The 14101-nt window shown below is 38.5% G+C and overlaps 1 protein-coding gene and 2 non-coding genes across 5 annotated transcripts in view; 1 reads left to right on the top strand and 2 right to left on the bottom strand.

Annotated features, from left to right (window-relative positions):
* kcnh6a (potassium voltage-gated channel, subfamily H (eag-related), member 6a) overlaps positions 1-14101 on the top strand; it is a 30228-nt gene that overhangs the window by 14399 nt on the left and 1728 nt on the right. For 2 of the 3 annotated variants that reach the window (XM_077559388.1, XM_077559391.1), the window contains 8 exons: positions 3851-4276; positions 5915-6332; positions 7718-7917; positions 8898-9150; positions 11097-11290; positions 11445-11547; positions 11634-11921; positions 13075-13264. In XM_077559388.1, coding sequence (XP_077415514.1) covers positions 3851-4276; positions 5915-6332; positions 7718-7917; positions 8898-9150; positions 11097-11290; positions 11445-11547; positions 11634-11921; positions 13075-13264 — 2072 coding nt within the window. The remainder of the gene's footprint in view (positions 1-3850; positions 4277-5914; positions 6333-7717; positions 7918-8897; positions 9151-11096; positions 11291-11444; positions 11548-11633; positions 11922-13074; positions 13265-14101) is intronic. The other variant, XM_077559390.1, reaches the window with a different exon arrangement.
* trnac-gca (transfer RNA cysteine (anticodon GCA)) lies at positions 13361-13432 on the bottom strand. Its single transcript has one exon. It is a non-coding gene; the product is annotated as a tRNA-Cys (tRNA).
* Positions 13611-13682, bottom strand: trnac-gca (transfer RNA cysteine (anticodon GCA)). Its single transcript has one exon. It is a non-coding gene; the product is annotated as a tRNA-Cys (tRNA).

Raw genomic sequence — 14101 nt, 5'->3', positions numbered from 1 at the left:
AAATGTGAGGATTTTATTTGTAAGTGACAGTAAATTCACTTTATTCAAATTCAGATTTTATACTGCAACACTGCTCTTTATCATGACATTATTGTCTCATATTTTGCCATTCAATACATTTAAATGTTTTCCCGTCTGCCATGTAATGGAGCTGTTTCTAATCAGTGGTGGTGAATCCAGGCCCAGAAAGTAAAAACCCTGCCAGTTTGGCTTTAGCCCCAGGAGCTAGATAGATAGATAGATAGATAGATAGATAGATAGATAGATAGATGTTAGCTAGCTAGCTCCCTAGCAACCGAGGGAGCTCGCTAGCTAGCACCTGGAGCTAAAGCCAAACTGTGGCAGGGTTTTTACTATCTGGACCTGGATTTGCCACCTCTGTTCCTAGTATTGTGTCCCTCTCGAAAGCTTAATTATGGTGACTGTATAGGGGGGGGGGGGGGTGAATCATTGTTGAGTTACTGTCAGTCAAAATTTTGAATTTCAGGGAAGCTATTGAATTGACTCTCTTTTGCTGCGGTACCTATTAAAGTGACTGGTGAGTGTAATGCGCCATTCCAAATTGTACAGATACACTCAACAAACACAACACTTGTTTTTGCTCTTATTTTTTATGAGATGAACTCAAAGATCTAAAACTTCTTCCGTGTACACAATATCATCATTTCTCTCAAATATTGTTCACAAATATTGTCTCAATCTGTGGTAGTGAGCACTTCTCCTTTGCCGAGACAATCCAACCCATGTCACAGGTGTGCCGTATGGAGATGCTGATTAGACACCATGATTAGTGCACAGGTGTGCCTTAGACTGCCCACCATAAAAGGCCATTCTGAATGGTACTTCCCCCCCCCAAAAAATTGGCTTTTTGTCCCCCGTTTACTTGTCCTAACTATAGTTTAGACTTTTGTTGCCTTCAGTTTATCAGTCATTTTGTCATGGATCACAGCGGTGCTTGTGATGTCATAATGTCACATGGAGGCCATTTTTAATGTCTGGGCTGGGCCTAATGCAGGAGATCGAGAGGGACAGAGAGAAAGCAAGGGGGGAGGAATTTATTTGAGGGAGCGATGTAGATGGACGGACAGAGGTTGCTGTCTCTCTGGTTAGCATGAAGTGCACTTCAACATGAGCCTCAAACAGAAACTACAGCCTGTGAGTACTTTTATTCTTATTTACAAACACACACACACACCTGATTTATTTACTGCTTAAGTGCTCTTCAGATGCTCTTCTTTTTTATGCGGAGCTGACAGGTGAGCAAGAGGAAGTCAGGATATGTTGTTGCCATGTGACCACATGAGCTCATTCATGTTTTTTTTTTCTTAGTTTGCCAGATTTGTTGTTTTGACTTAGTTGTCCCAGGATTACAGTACTTGCCCAAATTGATGCTTGTTGTCTCAGGTTTGCTTGCCAAAAATGGAAGTTTTTGACTTGGCACTAGTTTTCTTGCCCAAAATTGTTGCTTTGGATTTGGTATCTCTGGTTTACCCTGGTTAATTTTCATGCTGGCTTTTTTTTTTGTAGCCATCAACCACCCCCCCCCCCAAAAAAAAAAATATATATATAATTTTTGGGGGAGCTTTGTTGCCCCACAATTAACTCTTCCCAAGCTGTCATGCATCAATGATGTTTTCTTCCAGTCAGGCTAACAAGATGCCCATGCAGTCATGAACTGGTGCCATGTTAATTATAACAAGCTGACGGGTTGCATGCCACGTACGGGACTTTTGGTGCTGATTACAAAACAGAGCGCATCAATAACTTGTTGGATGAGTGAACCTTGTGTTTGCGCTCTCATTAGCATGTCGCACTTCCGCATGTATTCAGCAGGTCACAGCAGCCCATCGGCGCCCCCTATGAGGCCCCGTGTGTCTCTTAACCAGATTTCAAACCGACACCAACACGCTTCTCTCAACAAACGTCCTTTCGCTGACCCCTAACTGGCCTTATTTCGATTTGTTCCCAAAAAATAGTCAAGCTCCCAACACGCTGGCCATTTTATAATGTGTCTGACTTTATTGAAGGCGGTTATTTTCAGCTAGGAGCTCGACAAGTGGAAACAGAACATTAATACACTTCTTGTGGTTCCTGGGAGAGAATTCCCTGGTTCTGTGAGTCGGAGGCAGCAGTTGAGCTTCTTTGTGACGGATGACATCATGCAAAGTACAATGCAAATCCTGGCCAGAACATGAAAAGGATCTGATTCATGCAGCCTAACTGCAAACTGCTAACTATTATATAAATGACATCATTTTGCTCTCTGATCAATAATACCATTTCCCACAAATTCAAGATTATTCCCGGTCGCAAGATGTCCGCCTTTCTCGTCATGTATTGTCATCTTGTCATACTGAACATGTTAGTGACGTGTTTGATTGAAGTTTTTCTACATTTCAATGAATTTCAGGGCCCTGCAGCTCACTAGGGGCCCTTAAGGCTACAGGCTGTGCATGATTTGGGACTCCTGTCAGTTGAGCTCATCACTCCATTGCCTGGCGATCAATCAATGTCAGCGATTATTGCCTGTCGAAACCAAAATGGGGTCACGTGGTCGGGACAGAAGCAGATGAACGTGGTCCTGTCATTTTGACTGTGGACCGTTGAGCAGGCAGTACATACACACATTGGAAGGAGCTTGTAGCATGAAATGAGGCTGGAGAAAAAAAGAGGAGACGAAGAAACGAGTCGGGTGGCGTTGCAGAGGCTTTGGAGGAGTTTGTTCTTGTGCTGTTGTGGTGGACAGAAGGATGCCAGGGTGCAGATGGAGACTCTGGTTGTCATCCCGGTCAGTAGGATACTGAACCTTCAAAATGGGTTTGAGATACAAAGAGTATTTGTATCATGGGCTGTAATGCAGATATCTAATTTTTCAAAGAGACCAACCATGTCATAATAGTTTTGATTGAGCTATGAAGGTAGCAATGTGTTTATTATTAGTATAGTGGTGTACAACTGTATTGCTAGCTTGATCAATTGCTGTTTGATAAAGTGATGTTTTTTGTATTTTGCTTTTTAGTATTTTTGCATTCAGTGGCCATTTCGTTGCAATATTGAACAATTTCATGAACTCAATGCAAGAGCTTAGTTTTCTTATTTAATTTCCGTCCGTATTTCTTTCTTATATTTCTTGCCTATTATTTAAATGTTTTATTTTATTTTTCATCGATTTTAGTTTCATTTCCCCGCTGTTATTAGATGTATTTTTTCTTCATATTGACGCCTTCTTAAAATAATCGCCCAAGTCAGTTTTTCAGTTTATTCAGGAAACGAAAAATTAGACCATTTGCATCATGAGGAGATGATTTAAATGCAAAAAAATTACTTATTATTTTAAGAGGGTGACAATATTGTATTTTTGTTGCACTTTGTTTTTGCTTTATTTGTATTTGTTTTAATGCTTTCTCAATCAAAAACATAAAAATTGAACATTGAGCACAATAATAATAATAATAATAATAATAATAATAATAATAATAATAATAATTTTAAAACCGATTTTTGCAGGGATTCATAGTTATATTTGTTGTATTATTTTTGTTTAGTTTTTTTGCTAGGGCATTTTGGTCTTTTTTATTTTGGAAGTTTTTATTTATTTTATTTTGTATTTACTTCCCTATCCTCATTTTAACCCGAACCTCATTAATATATGTTTGTTAGTTCGTCGGATTTTGATTGTGCACTGGAATGTGACTGCTGTTTCTACGGTTTTGTACCCAAAATATTAGAAATGGCTGAAACTGATAAATTCATCACGAAAAGGCACATTTGTTGCCTTGGATTTGATCATACAGTGTGCAGGTGTACCTAATGAAATGTCTAGTGAGCTAATGTATTCCTTCCCGGTCAGGTGCTGTCTCTGGGCGCCGACGTGCTTCCCGAGTACAAGCTGCAGGCCCCGCGCATCCACCGCTGGACCGTCCTGCACTACAGCCCCTTCAAGGCCATGTGGGACTGGCTCATCCTGCTGCTGGTCATCTACACGGCCATCTTCACACCCTACTCGGCCGCCTTTCTTCTCAACGAGGTGGAGGAGGACCGGCGGCGGACGTGCGGCTACACGTGCAACCCTCTCAACGTGGTGGACCTGGTGGTGGACGTCATGTTCATCGTGGACATCCTCATCAACTTCCGGACCACCTACGTCAACCACAACGACGAAGTGGTCAGCCACCCTGGCCGCATCGCCCAGCACTACTTCAAGGGCTGGTTCCTCATCGACATCGTGGCCGCCATACCCTTCGACCTGCTCATCTTCCGCTCCGGCTCGGAGGAGGTATGGAAGGAATGGAAATACGCTGGTAGTGACTTGAGAGGTTTTCAACATATGGGTCATTTGAAAAAATTTTTTGCTTTGACTTGAGAGCAAACATTTGAGATCTGAGTGCTGTATGGTGGCAATCAACTCAACTCACGTCACAACAAGCAGTTTGGCAGATAGTAAACAATTCCTTCATATACAGTATTAATGCCAATGCCAGTAGAAGTTTATCATCAAACCACAAATAAAATATAAAATTAGGTACTGTATGTAAAATAACCACAGAACTTCACCTTCTGCTAGCATAATGCTAATACACCATGTAAAAACGATATAGGCTATCTAGTTTTGGTGTTGTAACCCTTTAGGCCAGGGATGTCAAACATGTGGGCCGCTGGCCGGATCAGGCTCGCAAAGGGGTTTAATCTGACCCGCAAGATGATTTTGTAAAGTAAAGAAAAAAAAGGAGTAATGTCTGACCAATTAATCAGCCGGTCACAATCAAAGCATATAAATTTGTAATTTCACAAGCAATCCTCAGATGAACAATGCAACTATACACAGAATTGCTATGGATGTCATTATTTGACACGCGACTTTAAGTTGCATTTTTTTTAAAGAAATGAATGAATGAATAAATAAATAAATAAAACATAGACCAACATAAAAATGCAGCGTCCCATTTGCATTTGTGTTATTTTTTGGGACAATATATTTACAGTTGTGCCCCACAATTTAGGGCTGTCCCGCGAATATCGAAAATCTGCATATCATTGATTTTAAGTTATATAGGCCTACCATGATTTTACCGATCTGGCCCAGTTGGTAATATATATTTTCCTCTATGTGGCCCCTGAGCTAATATGAGTTTGACACCCCTGCTTTAGACAATGAACATGAAGGCAGACAATATAACAATACTCACTGGCATATATTCTTTATCCTCTGAAAAAAAAACTAATTATGACCGCAGTTTACAGAATCACTTACTGTAATTGTGATACTCTTCTTTGCTTGTGTCTACATGACTGTATTATACTGCCCCCAGTGGCACACACAAAGTTTGGGGTCATTTCACATAAAAAAAAAAGAAGACAAAGGGCTACATGTGTGTTTACTGCAAAGGACAACCAACTAACATAGAACAACAGCAATGTCCACAATCTCCAACGCAAGGTATCGATGCTAGCTAATTGAGTATGCCACAGCTGATATGGCGCTTTCGATCACATGAATAAATAAACGGTAACAAAATAAACATGTGCTAATCACATTCATACAAACAATCTCCAACAGCCACAACCATTGCTCTGCAACTCAATGCACAGCCAAGCTAACCTGAGCTAACAACAGCCACATGTCTGCTCATTTGCTAACGCACATGTCATCACAAGGTCATGGTTTGCCTTTTAAAGCCACACACATTCAAAGTCACACATACTACACTGTATAACATGAGGCTGGTGACCCGAAGTGGACCAAAATAATGTCTCTACCGCACATGTGCATTTTATATTGGTATAGGTGTTCAATAATGTACTCTATTTTCGTCTGATTAATCGATTGTATATCAGAAGACGGAATACATTCTGAAAATATTCAAGAGCTTCAGTCCTAGTTGACTGTCATAACAAGATGACATCTCTCTCCTAGCCGCAGACGACCACGCTGATCGGCCTGCTGAAGACGGCGCGCCTGCTGCGTTTGGTTCGCGTGGCCCGCAAGCTGGACCGCTACTCGGAGTACGGCGCCGCCGTGCTCTTCCTGCTCATGTGCACCTTCGCCCTGATCGCCCACTGGCTGGCGTGCATCTGGTACGCCATCGGCAACGTGGAGCGCACCAGCTCCGCGCGCGTGGGCGTCATGAAGATCGGCTGGCTGGACAACCTGGCCGAGCAGATCGGCAAGCAGTACAACAACAGCGACGCGGCGTCGGGGCCGTCCATCAAGGACAAGTACGTCACGGCGCTCTACTTCACCTTCAGCAGCCTCACCAGCGTCGGCTTCGGAAACGTCTCGCCCAACACCAACCCCGAAAAGATCTTCTCCATCTGCGTCATGCTCATTGGATGTGAGTACCTTTGCGTTTGTCGCATTCTGTTCCTTAATTTATGTAGCGTTCTTCCACCTCAAAGCGCTTTACATTTTGACTACTGATGACACAGCTTCAGGCGCAACTGAGGGTTCATTATCTTGCTGGAGGATCCTTTGACAGTCACACCGGTCTGGGATTGAATTCCACGCTCTCAGAGTTGCGAGATGACCACTCTACCACTGAGCCATGCCACCCCATTCGGTTGTCTCGCTTTCATAAGAGTGCGGATAAAAGGGATAATTGCTTAATTTAATTTTTATTTTAGTTTTATTTAGTTGAGTTTTTTTACATATCTTATTATTATTTGTTTTTTGTTTTTATTTCATTTTTTTTTCCAGTTTTTGTTCGAGAGTTTTTTCGTATTTTTTCTTTCTTTTTTTTTATCGTTCGTGTTTATCATTTTTTATTTTGTTTTGGTTGTTTTTCTTTAGATTTATTTTCCCTTTGTATTATTATATTATTATATTTACATTATTCAAGTTTTTTGTTTTATTTTTCTAATTTTTGTTTTATTTTTTTGAGTATCATTTGTGTTTTGCATTTTTAAATTTTTATTTTCCCTTTGTATTATTATATTATCATATTTACGTTATTCATGTTTTTGTTTTATTTTTCTCATTTTTGTTTTCTTCTTTTTTTGAGTATCATTAGTGTTTTGCTTTTTTAAATGTTTATTTTAGCTCTATTTAGTTTTTTTTTTTTTTTAACATATCTTATTTTTATTTTTTGTTGATTTTTATTGGAATTTTTTAATAGTTTTTCTTTTAGTTTTTTTTCCTTATTATTATTATTATTATTGTTTGCTATTTTTATTGGGGGTTTTTGTTGGTATTTATCATTTTCAATTTTGTTTTGGTTGTTTTTCTTTAGATTGTTTCCCTTTTTTATATTGTTTTTTTTTGTTTTAATGTATTTTTTTCGTTCTTATTTACTTCTTTTTTGTGTATCATTTCTGCTTGCCTTTTTTTTAAATATTTTTTTTGTTGTTGATTATTTTCATTTTTCTTTAAATTTTTCTTTTCCATTGCACCGTGGATCCACAGATACCTATACTTGTGTTTCAGCACCCACAGAAAAACTTATTCGTAGATCTAAATTTCAATATAAAAAAACAAAACATTTTGTTGTTGTTTTTATTAGGTTATCTCCGCTTTTCAAGAATTTTTAAAAATGCAATTACATGTATATTTTCACTATTTGTGCTGCAGCCTGGTCCCTATTCACTGCAAATAGCAGTGATCCACTGTACTCATTTATGAAAGTTACAGCAATTCGAGCGGACAAATAAGTAAGAGTATGAGTGAAGTGGGAAATTTATTGTTGTTTAGTTGTTTGAAACTTCGCACTTTCCTGTGTGGCAGCTCTGATGTACGCCAGCATCTTTGGCAACGTGTCGGCCATCATCCAGAGGCTGTACTCGGGCACGGCGCGCTACCACACGCAGATGCTGCGAGTCAAAGAGTTCATCCGCTTCCATCAAATCCCCGGTGGCTTGCGGCAGCGTCTGGAGGAATACTTCCAGCACGCCTGGTCCTACACCAACGGTATCGACATGAACGCTGTGAGTAGGATAAATGACTCTCACGATTGCTCTTCATTGCTGGCCGCAATCATAAACTGCATGCTGGTTCTTTTGCATTTTGTTCGTGTTTTGTGTTTATGTTTTGGATTTTTGTTGTTTTTATGTTAGCAACTCAAGGTAAAGTTATACACTGACCTGAGTAGGTGACGTATGAATGTAAGTGTGAATGGTATGCTTGTGATTGACTGGAGACCAATCCAGGGTGTAGACAACTCAGATATTCTGCAGGATAAGCAGTATGGAAAATTGAGGGATGGATGGACAGATATGTTTTATTTTGTGTTATCTTTATTTGATTTTGTTTTTGTAGTTATTAATGATTTTTGCAATTTGCTTGTATTTACTTATTTTTTTATAAATGTATTTTTTGTTGTTTAATTTGAGTATATTTTCATTTTTTACAGAATTTTTTTTCTTGTTAGAAAAATGTTTTTTTCCTAATTAATTTTCATTTTTACTCTATTTTTTATGTTTTTGTATTTTTTTTATAGTTTTAAAAAGCAAAACACAAATAATTTGAGCATATTTCAGTTTTTTCAGATTCATTTTTTCTTGTTTATAAAAATATATATTTTTCTCCTTATTAATTTTAATTTTTACTGTATTTTTTTGTTTCTGTATTTTTATAGTTTATTTATAATTTTCTTGTTCTGAATTTGTGTTGATTTTTTCTTATTTTTTTGTTTTTTTATATTATGTTATTTCTTTGGTGGTTTTTTTTGTCTTGTATTTAATTTCACAATTTATCGATTTCCGTTTTTTGTGGGGTTTTTTTTCATTTTCATTTTTGCTTTTTTTTTCTAATTGCTGTTTATTTTAATTTGTGTCTACCCCCCCTTTTTTTGTTATGTTTTTATATTTTTCAGTGTTGTCATTTGTAGATTCATTAAAGTTCCAGCCATCCGTATGTACATTAAAAAATACTTTTTTTAAAGGCACGGCACGGTGTTTCCCAACAGGTGTTAAAGGGCTTCCCCGAGTGCCTGCAGGCCGACATCTGCCTACACCTGAACCGCACGCTGATGCAGCAGTGCAAAGCCTTCCGAGGTGCCAACAAAGGTTGCCTGCGCGCCCTTGCCATCCGCTTCAAGACCACCCATGCCCCGCCCGGCGACACCTTGGTGCACAGCGGCGACATTCTCACCGCCCTTTATTTCATCTCCGGCGGCTCCATCGAGATCCTGCGAGACGACATGGTGGTGGCCATATTGGGTGAGCGTGATGTCTGCTTCCTTTAGGATTCAGAGCACTCCACCAAAAGTTACGCACCCACCGAATAGCTAATTAAAGGAAGGACCAGTATTGTTCAATGTAAGATCCTACATAAATTACAACATCTGTGAGATTTGAAGCCTCTGTTTCACATTTTGGTCATCGAATAGATCAGATTCAGATCCAATTTGATTCATTAATATATTTATTAGCGCTGTCAAAGTTAAAGTGTTATCTAATTAATTAATCACAAAAGAATGATCTCATTAATCATGTATTAACGCAAATTAATCACACTATTAATTTTGACTGCAGATGATCTTTTAGTTTACAGCAGATGGTTACGTTAAAGGTAGCACAGATTGTGTTTGGGCAATAAACATAACTACTTGCATTAAAGTAACGCATTTAATAAATGTTTATGTATGACTTTCAGAATATTTGTTCGTGTCAAAATGTTGTGGGCATTTTTATCCATTTTAAATTATGCAAGTAATTAACTGATTAGAAAAAGAGGAGGGTGAGCAAGTGCACTGAATAATTTTTTTGGAAGACGTCCTCATAGCATTAAATGTTGCAAAAATTCATATGTAACAAATTCTCAAAAAAAAAATTAAAAAATACACCCCTCTAGACGTTCTACAGATGTGTTGTTTTTTTATTGTATGTTTCTAAAAATAAACTATAGCTAAGGGTTATGGTTAGGTTAGGGTTAGGGATTAATATGTCCTAAAACACTTTAGGACACTTTAACCCAGTGTCGGAGGGTTTAATCTGTCCTTTTACACCGTAATTGGCACTCACTCAAGTTACCAAATACGGTTCCTTCTCCCACCCAAAATAGGTCAGTGCGACATCACAACTATTTTTTGTGCAAGGTCAATTAAATAGGTAAACAAATTGAATTTGTTTATTGTACAAAATTGTATTTCCCAAGGGGAAATCCACAGAATTACTTTTTTTCATTTAAATGTAAATGAATTTAAATAAAACATTTATTTAAATTTGACTAAATTCCAAGGGGGGAATTGAGTCAATGTATTGTTTAAATGTGACTGTGATGCAAATATACTGTCATGTAATTTTAAACCTACAGTAAATTTAAATTTAATTTAAAATAAATTTTACTGTACTAATCATAATCCCTCAAGTTGAAGTTCATTAAAAAAAATTTAGTTTAAATGTAATTTATTTTATATATGATATAATGTAATGTAATGTTTAATGTGATATATATTTATTTTATTATTTTATTTTAACTAAATTACATTACAATTGAATTTAAATTGAATCTAAATTGAAATATTTTCTTTACTGTACTTTAATTCAGGCAATTAATTGAGATTCAATTCAAATTTAATTTGATTTAAATCTAAATTTGATTCAAATTTGATTTTTTTTTTCCTTCACAAACACACGCGCACACACACACACACACACATACTTGTACTTATATAATTGTGAGGACATCCATAGACATAATGCATTTCCGAGCCAGTTCCCCTAACCCCAACCATCAAAAATAATTGCCTACCCCCATTCTTTACCTCAACCATAACCCAATTGAAACCTAAACTCTAAAACCAAGTCTTGACCCTCAAAAAGAGGTCTTGAGTTGTGAGGACCGGCCAAAATGTCCTCACGTCACAAAAATATCCTCAATCTGTTGGTTAAAGATGTATTTTGATACTCACAATGTACTATGTGCAAGTACCCAACACACACACACACATCCATGCACACACAAACGCACACACACACATGCAGCTGTGTGGTGTTGCGTCGCCAGGGGTGTTTGGGCAGAGCTCCATTTAATTCTTCCATTTGGCAGCACCATTGATCACCAATAGAGGTTCCGCTAAAATCCTGCTCGAGTGCGTTCTTTTCCAGTTGAACATTCACCACAATGTTTTTGTTTTGTTTGGCCTCTCTTTGCACTTGTCCAGGAAAGAACGACATCTTTGGCGAGTCCGTCAGCATGTACGGCAGGCCCGGCAAGTCCAGCGCCGACGTCCGGGCGCTGACGTACTGCGACCTTCACAAGATCCAGAGGGACGACCTGATGGAGGTTCTGGACATGTACCCCGACTTTGCTGACACCTTCTGGCACAACCTGGAGGTCACCTTTAACCTGAGAGATGTGAGTGCCATCAGATTTTGGCAACATGAAACGTGGCAGACATGTCTATCATGAGTAGGCCCACAAAGTGGCCACGGCTGTAAAGACACAGGAAGTGTGGCAGCTCCACTCCAAGCTTGTATTTGTGGCCATTACTGAAGCTGCTCTGTATCAGGCAGATCGAGTAAACCTGCCAACCCCGAGCAAGGACTCTGAATGTGGCACCAGGCACCACAGAGGCTCTCCTCGAGGCTCTCCTCGACGCCGCAACCGACCCGGTGAGCGATGACCCCACCTTTACAAAAAAAAAATCTCCCCTAGCTGATACATCTTTAAAAAAAGTTTTTTTTTTATCCTTCTTCAGATGGCATGGACCGGGAGGACAGCTACCCCGAGCAGTCTTGCCCGATGTCCAACCATCACAAAGTCGCAACGCCGCGCTGGGACGAGCAATGCAGCAGCGACACCTTTTCATCCGAGTCCAGCGACGAGGAGAGGAAGTATGTGAGGCGCGGCAGCAAGGGAGAGTCCTACCCCTCGCCGCCAGGGGGCGCCAGAGACTACCCGCCGGCCGTAATGAACCTCATGCCGCGCGGCAGACCCGCCCCTGAGATGGCCAAGCCCGTAGACTTGGCTGGGCCACCGTACTCAGGTGAATAGTCTGCCACAATCCATGCTTTTTACAAACTATTCTTATGATATGGGAAATACATTGCCATACACTCTAAACATATAATTTTCTTTCACCATAATTTCGTTTCCATATCATCAATTTTTTATGTCCACATTTTACCTTTGTGGTCAAAACCGCCCTTGAGTACAAATGTATTTTTTTTCCAATTCTACTTTATTCTGTTTTATTATTTAATCTAACGTCTAAAGTGTTTAATGTAATTTATTATTGTTGTTTTATCTACATTATATTTAGTTTTTCATATTATTGTACTCTTTCCATTTTCACAATTGTAAATGGCACGTTTCATTCATTTGTTTTATTAGCAAAATCTTTATCATAGAGTATTTTCACGCTATTTTAGCTGTATAGTCAAACAAACACTTAAATAAAATAAAACAAAATAAAATTTTAATAAAATAGTTTTGCAGTGCTTTTAGCGTCTGTGTTGTCTGTATTATTTTTAGTTTGGTAGTAAAAAAAAACAGCACTTCAAAAATACAAATTATGTTTTCCATTTTAAAATGCTTATTTTGACATTTAATTTTATTTTAGCATTCAGTATTTATTTTAGGTATAGATATTTTTCCTTTTCATTAATTTTATTCTTTTGTATTTGTTTTAGTACTGAATGCTGTAGTTGAAAGTAATAAATAAAAACTATATATATATATATATATATATATATATAATGCTCTACTAAAATAGAAAAGTTGCTCCTCAAATGAAGTCAAAGTCAAAAATGCTTCGCAAAATTGTTGCTTAATTGGATCGTATTGCAACCACTGCATCAAGATACGTATCAAATCATATTTTATGAGAGATGTACACAATATTTACGGAAATTGGTTTAACATTGCTGATGATTTGTTGTTTCTTTGAATTTAATTAACTTTGAAAGATTGGGCTTTGGAGAGCGTACACTGCACATCCTTAACATACAGTATACAGTACAATATATTTACCTATATTTTAGCTGAATAGTCAAACAGCACTAGAATATGAATATGAATTATTCATTATAAGAACAGCTATTTTCTAAAAAGACAATAAATGAACAGGAACTTCATGCAGATTGTGTATTAAACTGAAGTCCAAAGTTTAAGTTGATGTCCTGAAATCGTCTCCACAGCAGCGGTTCCGGTCAGCATGTCGGGCATTTATGGGTACTGGCCGGACCACCGGGCCAGCCAGTACACAGAGGCCCAGAGACGCTCGTCGTCTGCGGCCAGGACCACCGGCTTCCAGCCCGTCCACTGTTCTGAGGACCGGCCCAGCGAGCTCGGGTCCAGACTGGAAGTGCTGCAGTCGCAGCTAAATCGGTGAGACTTGATGTTTCATATTTTTTAAGAAAAAGCATGTTAGATAATGGAGCTATGACATATTTATTAATTCATTTTACAATAAACTATAGTTAAAGGGGGCACTCGGATTTGAACCGGGGACCTCTTGATCTGCAGTCAAATGCTCTACCACTGAGCTATACCCCCATCTGTCATATTTGGTTCAACATCATTTGTGTTGCCGGGCAAAATTTTAGCTTCTAGCATGTTTCAGCAAAGCTGCCACTCGAGTGTGGTATTGTAATGCCCTCGCATGTGGGCAAAAGTTTTATTAATATAAAAAAGGACATATTTATCAATTCATTTAACTATAAAATGTCGCTGAAGGGGGCACCCGGATTTGAACCGGGGACCTCTTGATCTGCAGTCAAATGCTCTACCACTGAGCTATACCCCCGTCTGGCATGTTCGTACAAACATATATCACTTTTGTAACTCAACAAGATCGGTGTAAAGGAGTTGACGGGGGAAAATTCAAACAATTTGAACAAGGAACAAAGTAGGAACAAAAACGTCCAGTTACGTCATCTGTTAATTTTATTGCATACGTGTTTGTGTGAGACATCGGAGCCGTAAGACATGATGCGCTAGCGACATCTGGTGGACTGTTGGAGGTTCACTAGAAACTCTTTTTATTTTTCAAAATATATTTGTAAGAAGGGTTAAACAAGCTTAACTTCGTCATATTCAAATGACAAAACAGTTTAGAACGTATGGTAATCATTTATTAACTTTAAAATTGGTAACTATTTTGCTGCTTGCGTCACGTTTTAGTTTCGGTTTCTAAGGAAGACCGTAGCGTTTAGCAGTGACTCA

Source organism: Vanacampus margaritifer, chromosome 2 (genome assembly GCF_051991255.1).
Source record: "Vanacampus margaritifer isolate UIUO_Vmar chromosome 2, RoL_Vmar_1.0, whole genome shotgun sequence".
In the NCBI taxonomy this organism is placed as follows: domain Eukaryota; kingdom Metazoa; phylum Chordata; class Actinopteri; order Syngnathiformes; family Syngnathidae; genus Vanacampus; species Vanacampus margaritifer.
This window is presented reverse-complemented; position numbering and strand designations above follow the sequence as displayed.